Genomic DNA, 24,673 nt, shown 5'->3' with positions numbered 1-24,673 from the left:
CCTTGACAAAAAAAAAACCTGCATTCCCACTTCATGGAGGTGCTTGTGATTTCCAGGACTCCTTTTCCCATCTCTCTCTTCTGGGCACAGTCAACTTTCTCTTCAGTGTCCTGTCATCTCAGCAACTGGGAACAGAAGCAGCACCTTCCTCCTTACATTTAGTTGCTTCAGTTTCTACCGAGAAAATTGTTTGCATTTCCTTTAATGATCCCAGTGACCCTGAGTGTGTTAGATATTGAATACTTCCAGGACCTAACGGGCATCTCAGGATGACATGTCTCCCCTGAGGAAATCACATTAGCAATTACAATTGGAAAATGTAGGCAGAGTTGTCCAGAGTCCAAGATATGAGCCACCATGCTAGCACCATCACCTTGGCATGTCCCCAAATTATCAAAACGATCACCTCAAAGATGGGCACTTCTATTTTATTATTAAAGCTGTCTGCTCTGTGAGAGGTCTCAGAAGCTGGTCTTGAGCTCTGCACACAATTAGAGAATTATAGAATCATAAAGGTTAGAAAAGACCATTAAGGTAATTTTACCCAACTGTCAACCCAGATTCACCATACCCTCTAACTGTGTCCCTCAGTGCCAAGTCTACGTGTTTCTTGAACACCTCCAGGGACAGTGACTCCACCACCTCCCTTGTCAGCCTGTTCCAATGCCTGACCACTCTTTTGGAAAAGAAATTTATCCTAATATCCAGTCTGAAACTCTCCCAGTGCAACTTGAGACCATTCCTTCCAGTCCTAACACTGTTACCCAGGAAAACAAGCTGATCCCCATCTGTGAGATCACAACCTCCTTTCAGGAAACTGTAGAGAGCAATAAGGTCTCCTCTGAGCCTCCTCTTCTGCAGACTAAACAATCCCAGTTCCCTCAGCCACTCTTCATAAGACTTGTGCTGCAGTCCCCTCAATAGCTTCATTGCCCTTCTCTGGACGTGCTCCAAGGCCTTGATGTCTTTCCTGTAGCAAGGAATCCAGAACTGTACATAGTACTCAAGGTGTGGCCTCACCAGAGCTGAGCACCGGGGAATGAACACTTCCTTGCTCCTGCTGGCTACACTATTAATGGTACAAGTCAGGATGCCATTGGCCATCTTGGCCACCTGTCAACTAACAATGGGAGGTTAGCAATGAAAATAAGATTACAAAGAAGTAAAAGATAAGCCCTGGTTTTGTGGCTGAATTTCTGTCTGGGGTGGGAATGTTGGGGATGTAGCTGGGGGGGGGGGGGGCAGTCTCTGGCAATTGAGGGCTTTGTTTTCTACACGCTCACAAGTGTGGTCACAGTTATGTGCAGTGCTATTACTGTCTTCACCTTCAGTGTGTCCAAAAGCCGGACTTGGCTGGTGAGATGGAAGAGAATTCAGAATCACTTCCTGTGGGATACTTTTGTTCCTTTTTTAGGGGGCAGCAACATTCAAAGAAAGGACAGCAGTGTTTGCAAGGTTAAAAAAGGAACCATCTGGCTGGAGTCAGGCAAACAGTCCATTATTCCTGCTTCTGATACCCTATTAATAAAGAATCTTCAATCACGAGTTAGACTGCCTGAACTAGCAAGGTGCTAATAACCCCATCTATTCTGGATTGCCTGTTGAAAGACATCAGCTATGTTCCCAGAGTGGCACAGAGCTTCAGTACTGAAAGTTCACTTGTAGGAGCAACTACTGGATGAACAATTGATTGGAACAGAAAGCAGGAAGGACAATAAAGCTTGGAAAGAGGTGATGCTTATACCTTGCAGAAACCTGCAAGAAAGGTCCTTTGGAGAAACAGTGATTATGTGCAAAGTGGACGTTCAGTGGCAGGAAGAGTTCATAGATAAACCTCACTTTTCCAAAGAAAATGACAGTAAACACATCTTCACAGTAATAAACATTTTATATAAACATGTGTGGATGGTGAGTCTGACAGGCAAGCAGACGCCTGTGGTGTGGTCGCATCCCACAGTGAAACAAAGAATTGCCTCAGCAGGGTTTCCAAATTCCTCCTGCCTTTGAGAAGCTGCTAGGTGCCTTTTAGCTGAAGACACTTCATATTCTTTATCTTCTATCTTCTTTATCTAAGGATCCTCCACCATTAACTCTATTGAAGAGAGCAGCAGGGCCATTTTGGAATCTAAGTTTCTGCTTGGTGATAATAGAGATTTGTCATGCCTTTTACTTAACTAGACCATATTTAAAATGTTTTTTTTTTTTTTTTTTTTGTAAACTGATCAAACTCTCTATCATTTTAACTTCAATTTAATACCTAAAGTAAGTTGTTTGCTATCAAAGCTCACTCTCTTTTTGCAGTATATGTTCATGGCTGGTATATAATAGCATTTCAGTAAATGTTTTGCCTTCTTGCCAAGTGAAAATTATCTCTACAGAAAATGTTACTCTCCTTTCGGTTGTAAAAGACATAGCATTTGATGTCTTATTGGTAATAAACGAATGAGTTTGTTTATCCACTTCTTAAATTTCAGTGATTCTTACTACAGGCTACGCCTGGACATAGATTGGCATGTGTTGAAGTTACAGAAGTTGAATGACCTAAATGTCATAGTGCATGTGCACTGCTATAGACACAAAACAAACACATTTTGTTGATATTTTCAGGAGCTGAATTCCTTTCCCTGCAAAAATTATATGCTAAAAATGACATCATCCAGCACTAATATTAGCTGTGGCCATGCCCAGGAAAACAAGCCAAACCTGAAGGGCAGAAAAATATAACCTCTTTAAAATTTGCTGCTGCTATCTTTCAAGTGTTTGGGTCTAGAATTGGAGACAATAATGTTATTTTTTTTTCTGCAAATTTGCATCATGGATGCAGCATATTTACACTTATCACTTTGAATGTAATCTATGCAGAGCAATTTTCTACCTACAAAAGAAATTTTCTTAGGAATCAGAAAAAACTTGGGTTAGTCCTTGATAGGTCCTTCTGAATATCTTTCAGAGACTTGGGAAGTTGTCTGGTGATGTCCCTGAGTTTCATTTATTAGGCATTCCTTTTCCCACTTTTGCCTTTAGTGTTGGTGTCGAAGGTTTACTGAATAGAAGCTTTGACAGTAAATTTTGTCAGAGAGAAAATGCGACACTCTGTCTTGCTCTGGCAGTTGCCATACCAAAGTTGTTTCCCTCCTGCTTATGTGAGATTTTTTTCCAGAGACAAGCGGCGGGGCTGGGAGGCACTCTTAAGTCTGGTCATGCAGAATCCAGCTGGTATGTTGCCATCAGTCTCTCTGGAGTCAAACTTTCACACCTGCTGTTTAATTGGAAAAGTCAGCATATAAATAAAAAAGATACTCATTTATTGGCCCCTTGGGTAGCAATGCAATAATAAAAACTTACACAAGCCAAGATACTCATCACTGAAGTATCCAAAAGCAAAGTACATCTTACCACTAGTAAAGGAATACATTTTACACCTATTCTGTGGTCTGAAATAAGAATTCAAACTAACTCTTTTCAGGTCTTTGAAATATGTGTTTGTCTTTGCATCTAGGATTGCTCACTTGCAGCAGATATACCTTTTAGTCTGTCTGTCTTTGAGATTTGCTCTAGTCTGCTTTCAGACGTGAGGAAGTTGAAAACCACAGGTTGCTGTCTCATTTCTGAACATGAACACGCTGTGCTGCAATACAGGCAGTCTGATATGGGTAACACTGCAGCATTTCACTGCTTGCTGCATCCATCAAAAGCTCTAGGATAAAATGACACTGAGTGGAGTCTGTTGCTGTTTGTCTATCCTGTTGTGCTAAGAGACCATAAAAGAGTGTGGACTGCATGGCGAGAGCGTGCGCTCTACCCAGCAGCAGACAGTTTAAATGACAGAAACCATGGGGAACATCAGTGGGATATTTAGTCATGTGCATACATCAGAGATGGCAAGGAAAAAAATACACAAAACAAAGACAGTGGGCAACTAGCTGAAACCAAAACTAAGATAAATGATCTATAGGAAAGCTGTTCTAATGGAGAGGCAGCTGCCTTGCTCAGTGACAAAAATATGAGAATATTGCAACCAGCTGAAAATCGTGTGGGAGTTGAAATAAATCTCTAGGGAATCCAATTACCTACATTCCAGTTACTGCCTTGATTGCCTTTATCTGAGCTGTTTCAGTGCCCTCATAAAATGACTGATTTTCAGACACATGCCTGTTTTTATTTTCTAATATCCTCAACACCCTGTGCAGGTTCTCTGTTTTCCCAAACTCCTTCCAAGGACGGAGTTCATTAAAAGGGTGATCAGCAAAGTCAAGCAGAAATGACAATCTCTGTGCTGCCAGCTAGAGGCAGCAATAATCCCATGCTAACGTGTAGATAGTATGCATTTTAATTACCATTTCTAGATACTTATTGCCAAGTGAAAAGGAAGGAGGCTACCTCTACTCCATCTGCTCCTTTTACATTTGTTTTTCTTGCTTTTCTTGCAGGAGGTTCATCATCTTAGCTCTACCTAATAGCAGTTGTTTAAGAAATGGTGTAGTGTTTTCAAATCAGCAGCTGAAACATTGCAATGGACAGCATACTCTAATGGACAAGGATAGAGCTGTGCTGGTGCACCAAACCATGATGCATTGCAGGTCAGCAGTTGCCATGCAAACAGCTCAGGATAGTGGCAACAGTCATCCTTGTCAGTCCAAGAGGTGTCAACTGGAGAAGCTATGGCGAGCCAGGCAGTCTGAAAGGGAAAATGTTGTGAAGTTTTGAGAATGAAAGAAGATTAAAACAAACACATAAACAAATAAATAACATCAGAAGTCTTTGCAATATGATTGTGATTGAATTAAGCTGAGAAGGGGTAAGACCCAATCACGTTGCATCATATTACAGTACACAGAAGTTGAGGGCTATTCTGTCCATGCGAAGTAGACAGGAACTTGGCTTTTATGGCATCACCTAGATGGGTTTTACACAGACAGAGATTAAGAATTTTGCCTGTTTTGATGAATAATGTAGTGAATCATTTTTCTTACAAAATATTTTGACAGTAAGTGAAATCTGGAGATATATGTTAGAACATAACTGAAGCTGAAATGAATCTAAGAACTGGAAGAAGTATGCAGCTTTAGAAGCTTTAAACAATTACATGACTGTAGGGAACATACTGTCCATGAAGACCTAATGAGCATTATTCTTAATGGAGACCCTGGAGTAATTCGAGGCCAGGCTGGACTGGGCTCTGGGAAAACTCATCCAGCTGTACGTGTCCCTGATTGTTGCTGGGAAGTTGGACTAGATGGTCTTTAAGGGACCCTTCCAATTCAAAAGGTTCTATGATTCTTTGATTCTGTTAGACCTGCCTTCTCCTTCAGAATTCTAATCACTCTGCTGCCAATCTCTAACTGAAAGCACAACAGAAGTACGCATTTATTTACCAAAGATGAACATTCAGTGAGTTAGCTGGGTACTATTGTGGGGAAAGAAAAGATGTTTTTTGCATAACAGTAAGATGACTCCAGAGAGGTCCAAAGAGGCGCCACAGAGCTCCGATGCAAGATACATTCCTGCTTGCAGAATAGAAGATCTGCATTTTTGAGTAACATCAGCAGCTGTACTGGTACAAACTGGTTCTATGGTTTTGAATGATAGCCAGAGGGGAAGGTTAACTATGAGACGTTATCCCAGCATGCCACAGTAAGTAAAAACTAAACTAGAATATGAGGAGATCAAGGAGGGAATAACCAAGAAGTAAAAAGGGGCAGAAAGGCAATTAGAAATGGTGGATAGGCTGTAAACCCTGGAGTATGTGACCAATGGGGAAACGAGAGTGAATTTAAGCCAGGAAGCCGGAAATATAAACTGCTGGGTCTCTCTGGTCCTACACACCTTTTATCATTGTTGCCCTCTCTTGCAAAAGCATGAAATAAATTATGATTCATAGCAAATTCTGTCTGAGCCTGGTCTATTTGAACACAAGCATTTCTCACACTATAAAGTCAGAAAATTGGAAAATTGTAATTATAATTTCTAAATTATTGGGTGAATAGGAGCTTTCCTTTGCTTTTAAACCATAAATTTTCATCAATAGATTAAGAAGTGGAATAAAAAATGAATTTATTTTCTTATGGATATATGTCATTTTCTGAATATTAATTTATGCTATTACTTTTTTGTTGTTTTCTTTCTATATTTTTGACCAACACAATTATTCATTCACTTTCAAATGACAGTGTCTGATAACATTTTAAAGAGGACTGAGTGCTTCCTGTAAAAGCAAGTTAATTTTACTACAGTATGAAATCTTTTGCCTTTTTGACAATTGCTAAAAGGAGACGAAAACTCACGATTTTCATGACAGTCACTGATGTTACTGAATTGGTTGAACTTTCTCTGCCCTTCAGGTCTGCCAGTTTAAGTAATTTGCAACAGTGTACATGCAATCATACCATTGCTTATGCTTACACTTACGCTTATGCTTACCATGCTGTATCTTTATTTGCTGTCATATCGTTCGTTCCTTCCTTCCTTCCTTCCTTGCTTCCTCCCTTCCTCCCTCCCTCCCTCTCTCCCTTCCTTCCTTTCTTCCTTCCTTCCTTCCTTTGACATGGTCCCCCCCGTACATCCTCATTTCCAGATTGGAGAGGTGTGGATTAGATGGGTGGACCACCCAGTGGATAAGGAATTAGTTGAAAGGCTGCAAAGTGATTAATGGTGATTAATGACTCTATGTCCAGGTGGAGGCCAGTAATAAGCGGCATCCCCCAGGGGTCTGTCTTGGGACTGATGCTCTTTAACATCTTTATCAATGACATCAGTGACAGAATTGAGTGCACCCTCAGCAAGTTTGCTGATGACACCAAGCTGAGTGGGGCAGTTGACACACTGGAAGGAAAGGATGCCATTCAGAGGGACCTCAACAGACTTGAAAGGTGGGCTGGAAAGGTTTTGTACTTGGGCCGGAGGAGTCCCAGGCATATATACAGTCTGGAAGGAACAATCCTTCAGAGTAGCCCTGCAGAGAAGGACCAGAGGGTCCTGGTGGATGAAAAACTTGACTTGCAGCTCGGAAAGCAAATGGTATCCTGGGCTCCATCAGAAGAGGGGTGGCCAGCAGGGACAGGGAGGTGATTGTCCCTCTCTACTCTGCCCTCATGAGGCCCCATCTGGAGTACTGCATCCAGGTCTGGGGCCCCCACCACAAGAAAGGCAGGAAGCTGTTGCAGAGGGTACAAAGAAGGGGCACAAAGATGATCAGAGGGCTGAAGCACCTCTCCAGTGAGGACAGGCTGAGGGAGCTGGGATTGTTCAGCCTGAAGAAGAGAAGACTGTGGGATGACCTCATTGCAGCCTTTCAGTACCTAAAGGGAGCCTATAAACAGGAAGGGAGTAAACTCTTTACAAGAGTAGATAACAGCAGGACAAGGGGGAACAGTTTTAAGCTAAAAGGGAAAATTTAGGTTGGATGTCAGGGGAAAGTTCTTTACTATGAGAGTGGTGAGGTGCTGGGACAGGCTGTCCAGAGAGGTTGTGGATACTCCATCCCTGGAGGTGTTCAAGGCCAGGTTGGATGGGGCCCTGAGAAGCCTTGTCTAGTATTAAATGTGGAGGTTGATGGCCCTGCCTGTGGAGGGGGGGTTAGAGCTTCACGATCCTTGAGGTGCCTTCCAACCCAAGCCATTCCATGATTCTATGATTCCTTCCTTCCTCCCTCCTTACCTTCGTTCTTTCTTTCCTTCCTTCTTTCCTTCTAACTTTCTCTCTTTTGCACTTCTTTTTTCTTCTGTGGGTTTTTTGTTTGTTTGTTTGTTTATTTTAAAACTCCATCCATGGCTGTTAAATTAATGTGCTCAGGCTCAGGTCCCCTGCAGGTATCCAACATGAGGATGAAATGTTTGGGATCTTATCCAGTTCCTGCTAATATCAAGCAGGCAGGGGCAAAAAGACAAGAAGAGCAACTAGAATTTGTGTGTAGAGAATTCAATAAAAAATCTTCTACCTACCGATTTGGAAATGCTGTTTGACTAAATTCTTTTAAATCCTTCCTAATATATGCCTCCTAATGTTCAAATTCCAGAAGGGAAAAGCTATACTGGTACTGTAGAGAATAAAAAAGTGTTTACCACAGAGAATATAATAAATGAGTCATATAGAATATCCTAAATAGAGGCAATCTTGGCAAGGATTCTTAAATGAATGAAGTCAGGTTGTATCACGCTCCATCAACTGATCTCTGGTTCTATCTGTCTGGTTAAAGGATTTAGTGTAGAATTATCATGCTTAAATTTCTGTTCCTCATTTTTGACAGGTAAAAACAGCCTTATTCCAAAGAAACTGTCATCCACAGAAGTTAAAGAAGGATTTCTGACCATTGCAGGATTTGCAGCAAACTTTACAAGTTTGGGCCATTTGGCAAAATGTCAGATATAAACCAAGTTGTGTTATCCTTTATCTGCTGCTGGATCCAGCAGCAACCTTAGAAAGGCAGGTGATACTGTCACCATCTCTTTCTCGATAACCTTCAGTAGCACAAAGAGCTATGCATTACTTTCATTTTTGTTGCTGAAAAAGGGTAATTTTAGAGCACTGATCAATAGCCCACTTAGTTTTTAAGTGGTTTTATAACCTGTACCCACTGTTGCCTTCATTTACAACCATACTAGTACAGTTCAGGGAAAAAGGAAGACGAAAATACTTCAAAGGGCTTTCAACAAAGAAAAGTAAAAAATGTTGGTTCTAACTGTCTTTAGTCATGGTGTATTTTTTGGCACACAGATGGGATTTTTTCTACTCTACACATCTGTAAAATAGCATTAACTTTCCAGAAGTTAACAAAGTAGGTCTGTATTGTTTTAAATCTTTTGTAATGTAGTTCACATAAGTAGTCATTAGAAATCAGCAAGATTTTTGGTTTTAAGGTATATCTTACCTTAAAACATCAGTTTTTTTCAGCATGCATTTGAACTTCCTCACGACATGTACTACGCATTTGAAGGTTAGGAAATGACTAACCAAAGTGATATTTCTTTTTAAGGCACTGTTGACATTTCAGAATGACTATAGAGCACAGGAAGAAAACATCAGGAGTTGCACAGGGTGAAAGGGCCTCACCACTCATACAAGAAACAATCTTTCCTATGCTAATAAAGTACGCAGCTTTACACAAGTGGGACACCAGAAATATAAACAAATATATATACAAAATATTGTTATTATTATTATTATTATATTATATAATAATACATGCGTTCTGCATTTGATTGAAAGTTTTTGAGGTTTTCTTCTTCATGTAACCTGAATCAAGTCTTCAGTAGAACTGCACTTCTGAATCACTTGTTTTACAGATCACTCTTTCCTATGTTTAGTCAAGGAGCTCAACGCACTCTGCAATTATTTAATAAAGGTCTAGAAATTAACTGGAAGGATGGTGAGGCTTATCTACACTCTTACAAGGCAGAAAACTTAATCCAGAGATTTTACTGTGACTCGAGTCAAGGACTCACTGAGAACTTGACTCTGAGCTCAGTCTTTTCTGAGCAAGCAATTTTGTTATTATTATCTTATCAAATGCTATAATCACCAAAGCTTCTTCAAAAGGAAGAAACAATCTCTATTCTCAACAATGTGTTTTTCCAAAACATAAAAGAAGAAAAGAAATAAAAATTGTCAGTGCTGTAACATGAAGGGACCAATGGCTGTTCTGGGAGCTAGGGCACTCGGGGCACCTCCACGCTAAGTGGTTGGTGGTGGTCTCAGGAAAAGCTGAGCAAGGATGTGAAAGCCAGTGGTTGCTAGTCAAAAAGTCATTTTGGCACATTAAGAGTTGAATGTTCTGTTTTGACTTCTATTTCAAAGTGCTGGGGGTTTTAGCAGGTGTGCTTTTGTACAGTGCTAACTTGAAACTCGGAAACGATGCTTCCAGTCTGATCAAATGAAGCATTTCATTTGTCCTTAAACGGAACAAAACATTTTTTCTCGAGTCAAAGCAGTATTTTGTCTTGATAAAAATCAATTTTGAACTCAGCTTTTTAGTTCAGCTAAATATCCAAAGGTTTCATTATTCATAGTGCTCTAATCTTTCTCCTCTGCCTGCCATACTACAGAGCTGGTTGCATTTGTAATAATTCAAATAAAATTATATAACACGTTCTGGCATACTGGAACCCTTCCATTTATTTAATGCGTGCTTTCACTGCTGACTTTGTGTGGACTGGAATTAACAACTGAAAGCACAATATTTACCATTTCTTAATATATCCAGCCTTCAGATGAGAGCCTTTCTGTTGAACTGTTGATTCAAAAACAACTTTAAAAAAAAAAATTCTGGTAATTACTCTTATTTGAATGATGGTGACATTTACCCTTGATCGCTGAGGTTCGCTGCTCCGGAGCTGTCCCAGAACCGCAGCGACCGATCGCGAGGTACAGGGGTGTTTCGACTGGTTCCAGGGAACCCCGAGGTCACAGAGCAGCCCGGCAGCTCTCTCGAGAGCGGCTGTGGCCGTTAAGTGGCCGTTGCCAGGGCAGCGACTCTGCACCCTCGCCCCTCGGCCTAGAAAAAGCCTCGGCGGCGGAGAGGAGGAGTCAGGGCGTGCGAATCGTGTCGGCCGTTCAGAAGAAGTGAAACGATGAGCCACCCATTCGCGCGACTGCGCCGGGAAGTGGGTTGTTATCTTGCTGTGAAGAGAGTGATTTTGAGGGCAAACCCCGAGCGGATGAGCAAGCAGGCAGGGCGGGGCCTTGCCAGATAGGAGGGGGGCTTAGCACTTAGCAGGTCACTTAACAGGTCGTTGTTCTCCGGGCACACCGAGGTGCAACCATGGTCACCACACAGAGGCGAGCTGCTGCTAAAAAGAACATGGAGACTCAGACTGAAAGCATGAATGTCCATGCTGCAGTTCAGGTCTCAGGCTGTGGAGAATGCCTGGCCCTGTCACTGCTACAGGAGGACAGCCGGGATACCACCTGTGTGAGGTGTGAGCAGGTGGAGGATCTGCTCAGCCTGGCAGTAGAGCTGAAGGAGGAGGTGGAAAGGCTGAGGAGCATGTGGGACAGTGGGAAGGGGTTGACGGGTGGAGTTGAGCTCTGCCATCCCTACAGGAAGGGTGTGGGGGAGATGCTCCTCAGGCAGTGGGGGATCATCTGCTGTCTCACAGTCAGGTGGGAAGGGGTGGCCTCAGAGCCAGCAAGGGATGGAAACAAGTCCTTGTTTGGGGCAACAAGCAGACTGCCCCTCGGCCTGTCCCACCTTCCCAGGTGCCCTTACATAGCAGGTATGAGGCCCTGATGAAAGGCAGTGGGGAGTTGGCTTCCTCAGACATAGAAAAAGCTGAAGTACTCAGTGAGTGCTTTGCCTCAGTCTTCAGTCTTCACGGGTGGTCAGGCTTTCCGTGTCTGTCAGGACCACGAGCCTCTAGGTGGGGGTGTGGGGAGTGGTTTCTGTCCCACTGTAATGGTGGAACAGGTCTGAGTCCTTCTCATGACATTGAATGTGTATAAGTCCATGGGGCCAGATGATATCCATCGTAGGGTTCTGAAAGAGATGGCTGATGTGGTTGCCGAGCCGCTCTCCATCGTATTTGAAAAATCATGGCTGTCTGGTGAAGTCCCTGCTGACTGAAAAAAAGGAGGCATTACTCCCATTTTTGAGAAAGGGAGAAAGGAGGATCCAGGGAACTACAGGCCGGTGAGCCTCACCTCTGTGCCTGGGAAGATCATGGAGCAGATCCTCCTAAAAGTTATGATAAGGCACATACAAGATAAAGAGGTGATCCGAGACAGCCAGCGTGGCTTCACCATGGGCAGATCATGCCTGACTAATCTGGTGGCCTTCTAGGATGAAAGGACAGCATCAATGTATAAAGAAAGAGAAACCGATGTATCCTTATGTATAAACGGGGGAGATATGGATTTGTAGGGTAGACTATTAAATGGATGAAGAATTGGTTGGTAGGTCATAGGCAGAGGGTTGTAGACTGGCTCTGTGTCCAGGCTGATCACAGGTGGTGTTCTCCAGGGGTCCATCTTGGGACTGGTACTATTCAACATCTTGATTAATGACAAACAGTGGGATAGAGTGTATCCTCAGCAAGTTTGTTGATGATACCAAGTTGAGTGGTGCAGCTGACACAATCGAATGAGGGGATACCAACCAGAGGGACCTGGACAGGATGAAAAAGAGGGTACAGGAGAACCTATTGAAGTTCAACAAGGCCAAGTGTGAGATGTTGTATTTAGATTGAGGCAACTGCAGATACGAGTACAGACTGGGAGAAGAACTCATTGAGAGCAGCCATGTGGAGAAGAACCTAGGGATCCTGGTAGACAGAATCCTGTGCATAAGTCAGCAGCGTGCTCTTGCAGCCTGGAATGCCAACAGTATCCAGGGCTGCATCAAAAGAGGTGGCTAGCAGAGAGAGGAAGGTAGCCATCTCTCTCTACTCTTCCCTTGTGAGACCCCATTGGGACTACTGAGTCCAAGCCTGGGGCTCCCAGCACTGGAAGGATGTGCAGCTGTTGGAGTGGGTACAGAGGAGGATCACAAAGATAATCAAAGAGCTGGAGCATCTTTCATATGAAGAAAGGCTGAGGGATTTGGGCTTGTTTAGCGTGGAAAAGGCTCTGAGGAGACCTCCTTGTGGCCTTCCAGTGCTTGAAGAGAGATTACAAGCAGGAGGTGGGCTGACTTTTTACATGGTCTGACAATGATAGGACAAGCAGGAATGGCTTTAAGCTAAAAGGAGATTCAGGTTAGACATTATGAAAAAATTTTTTACTCAGAGGGTAATGAGGTGCTGGCACAGACTGCCTGGGGGGGTTGTGGGTTGTGGATGCTTCATCTCTAGAGGCATTCAAGTCCAAGCTGGATGGGATCCTGAGCAATCTGGTCTAGCGGCTGGCAACCCTGCCCATGGTAGCAGGGGTTGGAACTAGATGATCTTTATGGTCTCCTTCAGCCTAAGCCATTCTATGGTTTTATGCTCCTGTTGTGTGTCACAACAGTAAAGGACTGCAAAGGAAATGGAAAAAAAAATGCCCAGTTTCCCTCTACAATTTTGTCCACAAGGCAGCCTTTTTCTCTTGTTGTCAGCAAGACTGAAATATCATATTAATACATCAATGTGCCAAAAATCTCCTTTGAAAAGTGAAGAACAGTAAACAAGATTCATTGTCTTTGAACAATATCCTTATGGGTCTCTTCCAACTCAGAATGTTCTGTGCTTCTATGATTCTATGAAGAGTATGCAGTGCAGCAAACCAAAATAGCAGTAAGAATTATTCTGAGAAGTAAAATTTCTTGCCACTTCCTTCAAAGCCATAAGTGGGACTTTTTCCCACCAATAAGATTATGGAAAGTCATTAAAGATGGAACTAATAAGTACTGCTTTAGCTACACAAGAAAAATGTATTTTCTACAGAGCCCTTTTTCCTCCAACTTTCCTGTTGTTGAAGCAATACATGCCTCTTTCAGTTGACTGTTTGAAACAGCATCTTGTGTAGAAATAATGACTTAGAATAATTTTGTAAAAACAAGGATAAGTATAAATATGTCCTTGAAAAACTTCTCAAGTCTGGTAGCCTGTCTTATTACTGTATAGAATCCAAGGAGCAGTGAAGAGTGGTAGTTCATTGGGCGAGTGGCAAAAGGGAAAAACTACGCAGGGATTGTGAAACAGACTGGCAGGATGCTGCCAGCAAGCTCCTTTTCCATCGGCAGCCTAATTTCTAAACACTGCTATGTCTTGTTTAAACATCTCATCTGGGTCTGATTGCACCGCATGTGACAAGAAACTCAGACTGCTGCAGATGTGCTGTGTGACTTGGCTGGGTTAAGGCTGGAAACAGCATGGAAGTTTCACAGTGCCCCATCCAAGTGTGGAAGCAGGAATGCAGCAAAATCCTTTACCTTATTTTGGTGATGGAGCTGTTGAACTCTCTGGCTGAGGGAGAACTTCCATCCGTCTTAACCTGCACTCCTTACATCAACAGATCAGAGAGGAGGTGAATGCACTGTACAAATAGCCCACAGTAATGAACACCAGAGCAGGGAGGAAACTAGAGAGGCAGCAGTTATGACAGCAACAAAATGACGAAGTGAACAAGTTTTTAGACAACAGAAAAGTAGGTTGGACTTTATAGGAGTCTGCAAAAATGTGACATCTGAAAGAAGCTTTATTGAAATTGCTTGAGGCACTGTGTTATTTGGTAGTGGATTGCATCTCTGGTCACATTTTCATTCTGTCCTGTTTTCCTGAACCTTCAAAAGACATCCCTCAAGGAGCATTTTCAGAAATAGCAGCTGTTGGGTTAGAGCCACAAACAGCCACAATGTGACTTGCCTTCAAATGGATGGTGTTGCATGTGAGCAAATCACTGTAACATGATGCTGGTATGAGTGTACTGTTGTTTCACACTGCCTGGTTCCTTAATCCATGTGATTAAATCTTTGCAAGATCAAGTGTTTGTTGTATCTATTCAAGGGCTGTTGTTATTTCCAATGATGCTTTGTAGTTAGCAGCTTATAGACTGCCTTGCAGTAAATACTGAATGTATACATATACTTGCAAATTCATTGGCTTTTAAAAGAAAAACCCATATTTAAAGCAATAATTTAAGTTCTGACAGGTTTTTTCTTTCTTTTCTGTTTTTTTTCTTTTCTTTTCTTTAACAGCAATGCTTCATTTTTCTCTGGAGAAAAAAATAGGGGACTGTGAATTATATTCCAGTTTGTCAAATAATCAATGTGCTACTTCCATTTTTTATTATACTTCTGCCAATGTTAATATATGAGACAAATGAATCAATGAAACCATTGAAAATTCAGGTAAACCTCTATGTCTTACACAGGTGCAGCATTTGTCTCCTTTGTGACCTATTTTATCCACTACCTCCACAACAACAACTTTTTTCTTTCACTTCCACAAATCATTTTTTTCCTGCTCTTCTGACAGGATTATGTTGTATTCTAGAATTGCTGAAAAATGTAAATATGATGTCTCTTCCTTTATGCCCTCCCAACTTAATGTATCTGTAACTTGAACAACAAATTCTTCTTTGTGTCTTCATTCACAGTGTTTTCTCTGGGAAAGGCTGAGTGGAGGACAGCATTAATATTGTATGCCTCTTGTTAGTTAAAATATACTTAGTCCTTTTTGTCCTCAATCTAGCTACAGATAAACAATTTATTAACTTACAAGAAAAAGCTGATTAGGCAGATACAAACCCAAAACACAAATAGGATAGCATGGATTGAGAGAAAAATACAGATGGGGAGTTGCATTTACTATTTTTATTATTTTTTATATATATATCTGTGTTGGTGATTACAGTGCATTACTTGCTTTTGACCCACTTCCCACATTCTCTGATATAAATACGTTATACTCTGTATACTCTCTGATAGCAATCCCTGGTAATTCAGATTTTACAGGCCCCTTACCAGGAAATAAAACAGAAAAACAAAATAATCTTGGTGGTAGAAATGCTTTTTTCCCTTCCTCACAGGCAAAGGAACAGTCAACATTGTGAAAAGCTCCATTTGCAAGAATAAATTCTAAGCTTACATTCTACAATTCTAAGCTGACATTCTAAGCTTAAATTGTAATTAAAGCATTAGCATTGACATAGGTCCACAAGGAACTGGGGAATGGATGTTCAGGGGGTGAAACACCTCCCATCTGAGAGAGCTGCAGATGTCCAGGCTGGAGAAGGGAAGACTCCAGGTGTCCTGTTAGTGACCTTTCAGTATCTAAGGGGGAGATAGAAGAAAGAAAGGGAGAGACTCATGAGCAGAGTCTGTTGTAGTATGACAAGAGGAAATGGCTTCAAATTTGAAGAAGGGAGATTTAGACTGCAGATAAGGAAGAAGCTTTTTCAAGAAGGGTGGTGAGGCCCAGGAAGAGATTGCCCGGAGAGGCTGTGGATGCCCTGTCGTTAGAGACACTCAAGGTCAGGCTGGACGCAGTTCTGAGTAATCTGATGTCCCTGTAGCTGTCCCTGTTCATTGCATGGGAGTTGGACTTTAAGGATCCCTTCCAGCTCAAACATTTCTGAATGAATATTAGACATAACAGTCTGACTAAAATAGATGTGTGGTTCAAAGTTTTCCTGAAATGATTTTCTTCCTCTCCTTCCTGACCCCCACACTTCCTGCCTCCCTCTCTCCATCCCTGTCTCCCTCCTTCTCTTCCTTCTCTGCAGTTCTCTGAGCCCACACTTTGTGTAACCACTCCTCATCCCCAGGTGGACATGGGATTTCTGAGGCCCTGAAGAAGCTGTGTCTGGACATGGCCTTCTCGGTCACCCTTGGAGGTTGCCGCCATCGCTGGCCTCCTCCCCCCCACACCTCTCTGCTACCCGCATTCAGGCCGCCATCGGCTTCTGCAGAGGTGAGCTGCAGCCGTGGAGGGGCAGTTTGCAAACTGAGCGAGGGCCTCTGGGGGTTTGTACCATCAGCACCACTTGATGAACTCATGAGGAGAAGGCTTGAAGCAAATGCACCAAACAAAGCCTCAGTCCCCTGAGTATAGACAGCTCTACGACGTTCATTCCCCAGTTCATTCCTGCCTCACTTTGCGTATTAGAATGACAGAATGATAAAATCAGAGAATCTTTAGAGTTCTAAGGGAGATCTGAAGGCCATCTAGTCCAACTCCCATGCAATGAGCAGGGACACAACAGATAGATCAGGTTGCCCAGGGCCTGATACAGCCTCACAGCAGAAGGAAGAGATCCTGGGCAGTCCAGCTGCTCTCAGGCCCACTTCCAAAGCTTTCTGGGTAAACAGGAACACATATCCCATCTGCTGGGAAGTTTGGTCAAAACAAATTCAACCGGGGTCCGGAGCCAGCCCCGCCCGGGCGGGGCAGCGTGTCACAGTGGGGCCCTTTGTGACACGTCCCTGTGTCACCCAGGCATAGCTGGCACGGACACGGCAGCCCCGCAGTGTCCGTCAGGACAGCGAGGAGACAGGGCAGCAGTGTGCGGGTCTGGCGAGGAGCCCCCCGAGCGCAGCCCACGTCGTTTTCCTCAACCCCCGGCAGCCCCGCGGCTGCCCCCTCCCCACCCTCAGCTCTCATCCAGCAGGATGGAGGAGAGACCCCCCAGCAGCCCCAGGGTAGCCTGGGAGGAGAGTGGGGCTCCCCGGGAGAGGAAACCTCCACCGGAGCCCTACGAAGTGACCGAGGTGCAGCCGCTGCGTGCTGGTGAGTGAGAGCCCCCAGCGTGGTGGGCAGGCCTGGGGCAGCGAGTCCCCCTGCTCAACACCAGGGCCCCTTGTCCTGACAGGCACAGGCAGACTGTGCCAGGGAGCGGGCCCAGGGCTGGAGAGGGCAGAGCTCCTTCCCCTGCTCGCGCCTGCCTTTGGCCCCTCTACAGCGCTGCTCACTCTCCCCCTTGCTTAGATGCTGACTGGCTGCCTGTGTATGCAGTGGAAAAGGAGGCTGTAGATTACATCGAAGCCTATGTCAACATGGAGGAAAAGGTAACTGCAGCCGTCTCCATCTTGGCTGTGCCTGCATCTCCAGACGGTCCCTCGGGCTCAGCCTTCAGGCTGCTGGCTGGGCACAGCTGCTGCTGCCCTCCAGGCATCCCGCACTGCTCCGCAGCCCACAGCGCTCCGTCGTCCCCCTGGCCGTGGCTCTCCCTGCTCACACTCCTTGGTCTCTGTGTGCCTCCCAGGATCTGGTGCAGAAGATGCAGTTCCTGAACTGCATTTGCCTACTCTGCAGCAATGCCAGAAGGAAACGCTTGACAGCGAGCCTGGATATCTTCAGCTTCCTAAACAATCTGCCAGAGCACATTGAGGTGAGGGGACACGGCGCCCTGGTACCTGCATCCTGTGAGGAGGACAGGGCAGGGGGAGAGGGAGGCAGGGAAATCGTGCACGGACACCAAGGTGCCCCAGCTGGGACTCCAGGTGTTGCTGAGACCTCAGCAGTGGAGGTGGACAGCAGCATGTGTGTGCCAGGGCTGGTTAAGGGGCACGGGGGCTACGCGGGCCCTACCAGCCGGTGCCGGGTTTGCTGGTGCTGGGTGCTGGCAGCTGCCGGGTGCCATCCTGGTTGTGCTTTGCAGGTTCTGTTGTGCGAGGAGCCCAGGGAGCAGCTGACCACAGCACTGAGATACCACTGCATGAATGCTATTGCTGCCTTGAGGTACCTGCTCAGCCCCTGCTTTGGCCAGCACAACCCCAGGGCCCTGTTCCTGTTCCACCCCTGCCTCAGCATCGAGGTACTGCTCCTAGCAACAGTGTCTCTCTATTTGCAGCGAAGCGACGGCAATTTCAGAGAGCGAAATATTACATCTCTTAAACGTGTGCTTCAGTGTCATCTTCAACCTTCCTCCAAAAGAAAACCTGAACATTTGCCTCTACAACCATGTATGTACTAGGCAAATTACTGTTGACCCCACGCCTCTGGGCCGCCCCCTGGATTTCTTGTGTCCAGAGATTAATGAAGATATTTGCAGGGCAAGGTAGAAGCCTTGCTTCCCCTCACCCCTCTTACTCTTGCCATGGGGCTGGCAACACTTGGTGCTCGCAGCCTGGTCTGCACACAGCAGCTTTGCAGCCCCAGGGTCTCCCTGTGCATGGATCTGTGGGTGTCTTTCCTTGGCAGCCAGAGGGGTTCACAGCAGTCTCGTGGTTGTGAGGGGGAACTCTGAACGACTTCCACAACCCACTGTTCTCTTCACAGACCCTGAGTGCTATGGACAACATGCTGTGGATCGTGCTACACAGCCATCCCACCTCCAGCATCGATAAGCAGCTGCAGAGCATCTTTGAGGTCTGTGCACTGTGAAGCTCTGCCCCCAGAGCTCCCTTTAGTAGAATTTGAGCCCTCTCCTTGGAAACGGCACTGGCTGCAGCTGGAGCCAGCAAGGGACCCCAGTGACAGTGGCCCGATGATGGGCTTGGTTCGAGCTCAGGAGAAGCCTGGATGGATGCTGTGATTCCAACCATGAGCTCAGCAGACCTTCTTCTGCTGGGCATAGTAGCTCCCAGGCTAACCAGCAGCTCCACTTCTCACAGGTGCTGCTGCCCTTCACCATCTCCAAGAGAAAAACTGTGCGTGAGAGGGCCATGGAGCGGATCCAGAAGCTCTGCGGTTGCACAGCCAGCAGTTTCAGGCAGCAGTTAAGGAGACACGAACATTCCAGCCAGGCACTCTCATTCTTTGCATCCCAGAGCTGCCTCTACAGCTCAGGGCTACCTGCAAGAAAAGCGTGTGCACAGGTGGGAGCCCTCGGCATGCTTTTGACCTGAAGGGAGGATCTTTATCCTTCCTTTTCCTCTGGTCATCCCACTCCAGACAATATTCTCTCACTCAGTCTAACATGTCTTCCCTCCCTTTTTCCTTCTTACTCTAGCCACTTGGAAAGAACCTTCACCCTTCTCAGCGGACAGACATTGTCCTTGCGACCCTTGAGAAGATCACTGGAGACTACAGTTCTGATGAAAAGGAGTGGGCTGAGGCTATACTGGATGTGGTTCGGAGAGACCCTGGAACCTGGCTGATGGATGTAAGCAGTCTGAGGCGGGATTGCCACGCCCTGTGCCCTGCCCTCCACAGCTCTTGGGAATCTCAAGCCATTATAAGGCAGCAAAGAGCTGTGGGAAGGGCAGGAATAACAGAGGCTGTGAAGCAAATGCCTGCGGTACAGCGGCAGCAGCAGTTTCCATGTGTCTTCCCACCAGGTGCCAGAGATTCTGGGGTACATCCAGACAAACCTGAAAATAGAGAGCACATCAGTTCAGCAAATCCTGTTCTCGGTGCTTGATTTGCTGGCCATTCAGTTTCCCAAGGATGTGCTGAGGAGTATGCTGACCGACCTTCCACAAACTGACAGGTATCAGCCCAGACAGCCCCACACACTTGTTCCATGTGAAGAGCAGGGACCAGTGATGCTCTGGTTGCCAGAGCCAAGGAAAGCTGCAGGACATCCCGAGGAGCAGGTCCTCCATCCTGCTGTGCCTTCCAGTGCTGCTGGGCCGCTCAGGGCCGAAGCAGCCAATGCCGACCATGGCAGCCCAGAGGCCCCTGTCACACTCCTGCCCTGCCCCTTGCAAAAGGCCATCCCAGCCTCTCCTGCTGGCCCAGGCTGGGCCCCCAGGCCTCCCCACGCACGCGGGGCAGCAGCACAGCCTGGGGCCTGCTGCGCCTGCCTGAGCCATGGCACTGTGGCTGAGGCAGCCCTACTGACACAGCATTGCTCTTTCTTTGAAGCACTACCCTGGACATGTGGAGCAGCGTGCTTCCCGTGCTGAAAACGTCCGAGCACATCTTGGACGAACTGAGCAATGTTCTCCAGGACCAGCGGTTGTGTGAGAACTGTAACGTCACCACAGCAGAGTTGAGCCTCCTTCGCTTGACTGTGAGTTTCCAGACAAGGCACCGTGCACTCCTTCGGGGCACTCTCTGCCCAGCTCCCTGCCTCCGCGTGTCTTGCTGCCCAGCCTGGAAACCTATTCCCTCCCCTCCCCTCCCCTCCCCTCCCCTCCCCTCCCCTCCCCTGAGGCAGGGCTGTTGCAGAGTCAGAGCCCTGGCTGGGGCCTGGGAGAGCCGTTGCCTCCATGCAGGCTGAGCAGGCTCTAGTGCCCATGGCCACCCATGGCTGCTGCCTCCTTTGTGCCAGCTCCTGCTGGTCAAGCGCTCCTCAAAGGCTTCAGAAGGTCAGAGGGCAGGAGGAGCAGGCCAGAAAGTCATCCTGCATAGCGCTAGGTCTGGGGGGCAGAGGGATGGTGGGGCCCTCCAAAGGTGCTGGGGAGATACCGCTCCAGGCCAGGCGGTGTCTCCCCAGTGCCATGCCCCGAGCTGCCAGAGGAGCCAGGAGCTGCACGGTGCAGGGAGTCCTGCTGCCTCTGCCTGGCTCTCACTGCTGCCTTTGTTTCAGGTGATACAACCCACAGAAGAGAACATGCAGCAGTTGTGTCAGCCAGCACGCCTCCAGAGGCTTCTGAAGATCGAAAGCCTGCCACTCCTCTGGCTGGTGCTCACAGGCCTTGTCCTGCTGTCCGAGAGACCTGAGACGGTGAGCAGGACCTAGTCAAATGAAGCCCTCCTGTTGGCAGCCCGGCACTGGGGCGGTGCGCAACACTGTGCCTTGGCCTTGCCTGAGACTCAGGAGGTGGGGTGGTGGCCGTGGTGGGTCCTGGTGCCTGCCTGGGGAGATTTCCAGGACCCTTCCAAATGGGTTACCAGGGGGCCTGTTGGCAAAGGGGGTGGCTGAGCAGGGGGCACAGAGTCTTTGCTCACCTGTCCTCCTTCTCCTACCTTCCCCATCACTGTAAGTGCACGCCTGGCCACCACCTGCTGGATTCTACTGCTGCCGTTCCTGTGGCAGCTGCCAGCAAGCAAAGCGTGTGGCTGCTGCTCTGTACTCAGAGTTTTTAGGCCGGGGTGGCCACTGCCCTCTTGATGAAAAGGAAATTGTGTGTTTTGTACAGGCAGGAGTGATACGGGCTCTGTTTCCAGAAGTCATGGAGACCCTGCGCTTTGCCAGCACGCCCATTACTCTGAAGGTGCTCAATATCTTCAGAAATGTAATGCGCAATCTGGGGAAGAGGCAGGCCAGTCCCATTGCTCTGCAGCTGGCTGAGAAGATTCTGCCTCTTTTTAATCACGTAAGTCTGCTGTGGGAGGCTGAGAGCCGTGGATGGGTGCTGGACAGGAGGGCCATCGCCTTTCTTTGCTTCTCCAGGCTCTTGAGAATGAGATGGGTTACTTTCTGACCCTCCAGTGCTCCCTTTTCTACCAGCGCCAGGCATTCTCTCCAGGTACCACAGCAGGGATGTGGAGGCCCAGCACGCAGCGCGTGCCCCGGAGGCATTGCCGAGGGCCAGCCCTGTCTCCTCTTTGTGTCTCCCGGTGCCTGGGGAGCTCTGCTTTGACCTGGTGGGGTGGCTGGGGGAGCACTCTGAGGCACAGACCTTCCGTGCTGGAAACCTGTTGCACTGCTTTGCACGACCACACTGCGCCTTTGTGCAGAATGTGGCTCCAAAACATCTCCTTTCTCATCAGCCATGCCTACGCTCGTGCTCCCCACGGGCAGTGAGAGTGTGTTGCTGAGGTCCTCCTGTTTCTTCCCTCAGGTGTCAAGTGAAGTGCGAGAAGGTTCCATCCGCCTCTTCAAAGAAGTGATGGATGCTGTGGTGTGGTGTAAGAAGAGAAACATGAAGAAGGCCGTGCGCAGGGGCCTGCTCCCTCTGCTCTTTCAGATGAGCGACGAGACCCCGAGCGTAGCACAGGTACGAATTTCAGACTTGACCAATATACGGGCAAGGGTGTGCTGACACCTCAGCGGCGGTCTGGGAACTGAGAGTGAGTTCAGCATGCATTCAGACACTGGGAAGTGTGCCTGTGGTGCCATCTCCCTGCATCTGTTGTTCTGTAGGCATCTGGGGAAGCCCTCGTGGCGTGTGCCAAGTTCCTGAAGTGGAAGGAGCTCAAGCACCAGGCCCGGGAGGAGAACACAGTGGGGATCAGGATGTGTTTGGTAAGGACAATCACACAGCCCCCACCTTTTAGCTGGGGGAAAGGGGATGCTGGCAGGAGGGGTTGCACCAGCAGCAGCCGGGGAGGCTCTGCAAGCCCCATGCTTTTCTGCTCTTCTCCAGCTGCAGCAGGACAGGAGGAGAGTGGAAGGCTACCTGTGGCAGAGCCTGCCATATCTGGAGGATTCTCAGGCCTCCCTGCGATGCGAGGCTGTCACATTCCTTGGTGAGCACAACCCCTGGGTCCTTCTTTGGGCCTTGCCCTGGCAGCAAGGCCCAGCTCTTCAGCCCCCAGATACACCCTGCCCATGCTGGTGGCCGTGATGGGTGCCTCGCTCAGGTCCCCACTCAGGCACCCTCCCTGCCTGTGGCACGGGAGGGGAAGCAGCTGGGCTGGCTGGGCTGCAGCCTGTGCTCCGGGGAGCGTCTTGGGGAGCGGGGGTCTGACGGGTACTCTTTCCCTAGGGCTGGCTGTGCAGCACTCCAGGGAACAAAGTGAGGAAATGCTGAATGAAATCTGCAATGGTGAGTGTGCGCAGTGCTGTGTGTGCTGGGCAGGTGGGGCACTCCTGAGCAGTGGCTTCCAGCTGGTCTCTCAGTCTCACGTGCTCCTCCTGGCCGGGAAGAACAATGAGGAGGGCTGGCACAGTCCGGAGGGGATGCCGCTTGGTCTCTGCAGGTGCGTGGGTTTCATCTCTGCTCTCTTCCCTTCTGTTGCAGCCCTTCAGCCTTTGGAAGATGACGCCCATCCGGCAGTCCGTTCCCTGGCAGCTGGGACAATCCAGATGCTGAGACATGAAAGGCAGCAGGCGGCATCAGCACGGAGCAGGCTCGCAGCGCTTTGCTGCTGGCCCTGCATCGCCATCTGAAATGTAATTCTTGTACCCTAACGTTGCTAGGGCAAGCATTCCTGTCAGGCAAGGCAGACCCCCTTAACAATGGAAGGCGCCCAGGGGCATGGAAGCCTTGAAACAGAGAAAGGAGCCTAGCTGGCTAGACCTGGGTCTGTAGTTAGAGACTGACTAGGGTGCCAGAATCTTCTGGGCTCTGCAGCCCAGCAGGCCCTGTCCCTGGCGGTGCAGCTTGGTGGTTCTCGGTGACGCGAGGCCCCTGTGCTGGGGCCCAGCCCAGCACCTGAGCCAAGCATCTTCTGCCAAGGGTACTTTCAGACCCTCCAGTGCTCCCTTTTCTACCAGCGCCAGGCATTCTCTCCAGGTACCACAGCAGGGATGTGGAGGCCCAGCACGCAGCGCGTGCCCCGGAGGCATTGCCGAGGGCCAGCCCTGTCTCCTCCTTGTCTCTCCCGGTGCCTGGGGAGCTCTGCTTTGACCTGGTGGGGTGGCTGGGGGAGCACTCTGAGGCACAGACGTTCCATGCTGGAAACCTGTTGCACTGCTTTGCACGACCACACTGCGCCTTTGTGCAGAATGTGGCTCCTAAACATCTTCCTCATCAGCCATGCCTACGCTTGTGCTCCCCACGGGCAGTGAGAGTGTGTTGCTGAGGTCCTCCTGTTTCTTCCCTCAGGTGTCAAGTGAGGTGCGAGAAGGTTCCATCCGCCTCTTCAAAGAAGTGATGGATGCTGTGGTGTGGCGTGAGAAGGCAAACATGAAGAAGGCTGTGCGCAGGGGCCTGCTCCCTCTGCTCTTTCAGTTGAGCAGCGACAAAGAATGATTCTGCAAAGCTTCTTTGCTGACATTTAGCTCTTAAAATAACGACATTATTTTTAGTATCCTACGTTATTTTATACATTTTATGTTTTGTTAGTTTTGTATTAAATTATATTTTTACATTTAAATATTTTTGTAATAAAATATATTTTTATATTTATATATATCCTAATGTTTTCTATTTTATTATTAGTATTGCATTAGAGATGCTCCCTTACATCCATATTCTTTGTTCAAGCAGCAGTGTCTTCCCACAGTTCAGCTGCCCAAATGGGTTGAGCGAATGAAGCAGAACCTCTATATGCTCCACTCCAGAGTGCAAGAGGTCAGCCTCAGGTATCTCCTGGGGCCTCTCTCCAGCAGGAGTCTAGAGGATGGTTTTTGCAGCGTGTCCCATCCTTACCGGCCCCAGGGCCGTGGCACAGGCTCTCTCCTGTTTACTTTGCTCAAAAGCCCGCTGCTGCTCGGGGCCCCACCTAACATTCTTCTTCTTCTGCATCACCTGATCAAGAGGGCTTAAAACGAGGCTATTGCTCAGAACATGCATTCTCCAAAAGCCCACTGTGCCCAGAAA

General features: G+C 47.4%; 1 protein-coding gene and 1 long non-coding RNA gene across 4 annotated transcripts; one reads left to right on the top strand and one right to left on the bottom strand.

The window, feature by feature from the left end:
• Window positions 1-1,869: 1,869 nt before the first annotated feature.
• Window positions 1,870-10,468, bottom strand: LOC107052417. 2 transcript variants are annotated; one of them, XR_005843017.2, is made up of 5 exons: window positions 10,299-10,468; window positions 7,941-8,035; window positions 7,657-7,802; window positions 4,381-4,678; window positions 1,870-3,259 (listed from the first exon to the last, which is right to left on the bottom strand). It is a non-coding gene; the product is annotated as an uncharacterized LOC107052417 (long non-coding RNA). The 2 variants fall into 2 exon arrangements; XR_001461761.4 differs by lacking the exons at window positions 7,657-7,802; window positions 7,941-8,035.
• A 1,182-nt stretch (window positions 10,469-11,650) lies between these two features.
• LOC101748912 lies at window positions 11,651-24,261 on the top strand. Of its 2 annotated transcripts, XM_040656209.1 has the most exons (18): window positions 11,651-17,141; window positions 17,340-17,419; window positions 17,617-17,742; window positions 18,013-18,092; window positions 18,205-18,316; window positions 18,633-18,722; window positions 18,968-19,171; window positions 19,306-19,458; window positions 19,634-19,785; window positions 20,163-20,310; window positions 20,830-20,967; window positions 21,383-21,559; window positions 22,028-22,183; window positions 22,330-22,431; window positions 22,553-22,655; window positions 22,895-22,954; window positions 23,150-23,301; window positions 23,957-24,120. In XM_040656209.1, the coding sequence occupies exons 1-17, from the start codon at window positions 17,024-17,026 to the stop codon at window positions 23,296-23,298; spliced, it is 2,148 nt and encodes a 715-aa protein (XP_040512143.1). In that variant the 5' UTR covers window positions 11,651-17,023; the 3' UTR covers window positions 23,299-23,301; window positions 23,957-24,120. The 2 variants fall into 2 exon arrangements, with proteins under 2 accessions (XP_040512143.1, XP_040512144.1); XM_040656210.1 differs by lacking the exons at window positions 22,028-22,183; window positions 22,330-22,431; window positions 22,553-22,655; window positions 22,895-22,954; window positions 23,150-23,301 and having other exon boundaries at window positions 23,957-24,261.
• The last annotated feature ends 412 nt before the right edge of the window (window positions 24,262-24,673 follow it).

Source organism: Gallus gallus, chromosome Z (genome assembly GCF_016699485.2).
Source record: "Gallus gallus isolate bGalGal1 chromosome Z, bGalGal1.mat.broiler.GRCg7b, whole genome shotgun sequence".
NCBI lineage: Eukaryota > Metazoa > Chordata > Aves > Galliformes > Phasianidae > Gallus > Gallus gallus.
Note: the sequence above shows the minus strand (reverse complement) of the source record. Positions and strands in the feature narration are given on the sequence as shown.

Excerpts from the sequence above, each read along its gene's own strand:
- LOC101748912 (XM_040656209.1), top strand. The coding sequence starts at position 17,024 with ATGGAGGAGAGACCCCCCAGCAGCCCCAGGGTAGCCTGGGAGGAGAGT. Across the intron at positions 18,093-18,204 it reads AATGCTATTGCTGCCTTGAG|CGAAGCGACGGCAATTTCAG; the intron begins GTACCTGCTCAG and ends CTCTATTTGCAG. Across the intron at positions 22,955-23,149 it reads GCTGAATGAAATCTGCAATG|CCCTTCAGCCTTTGGAAGAT; the intron begins GTGAGTGTGCGC and ends CTTCTGTTGCAG.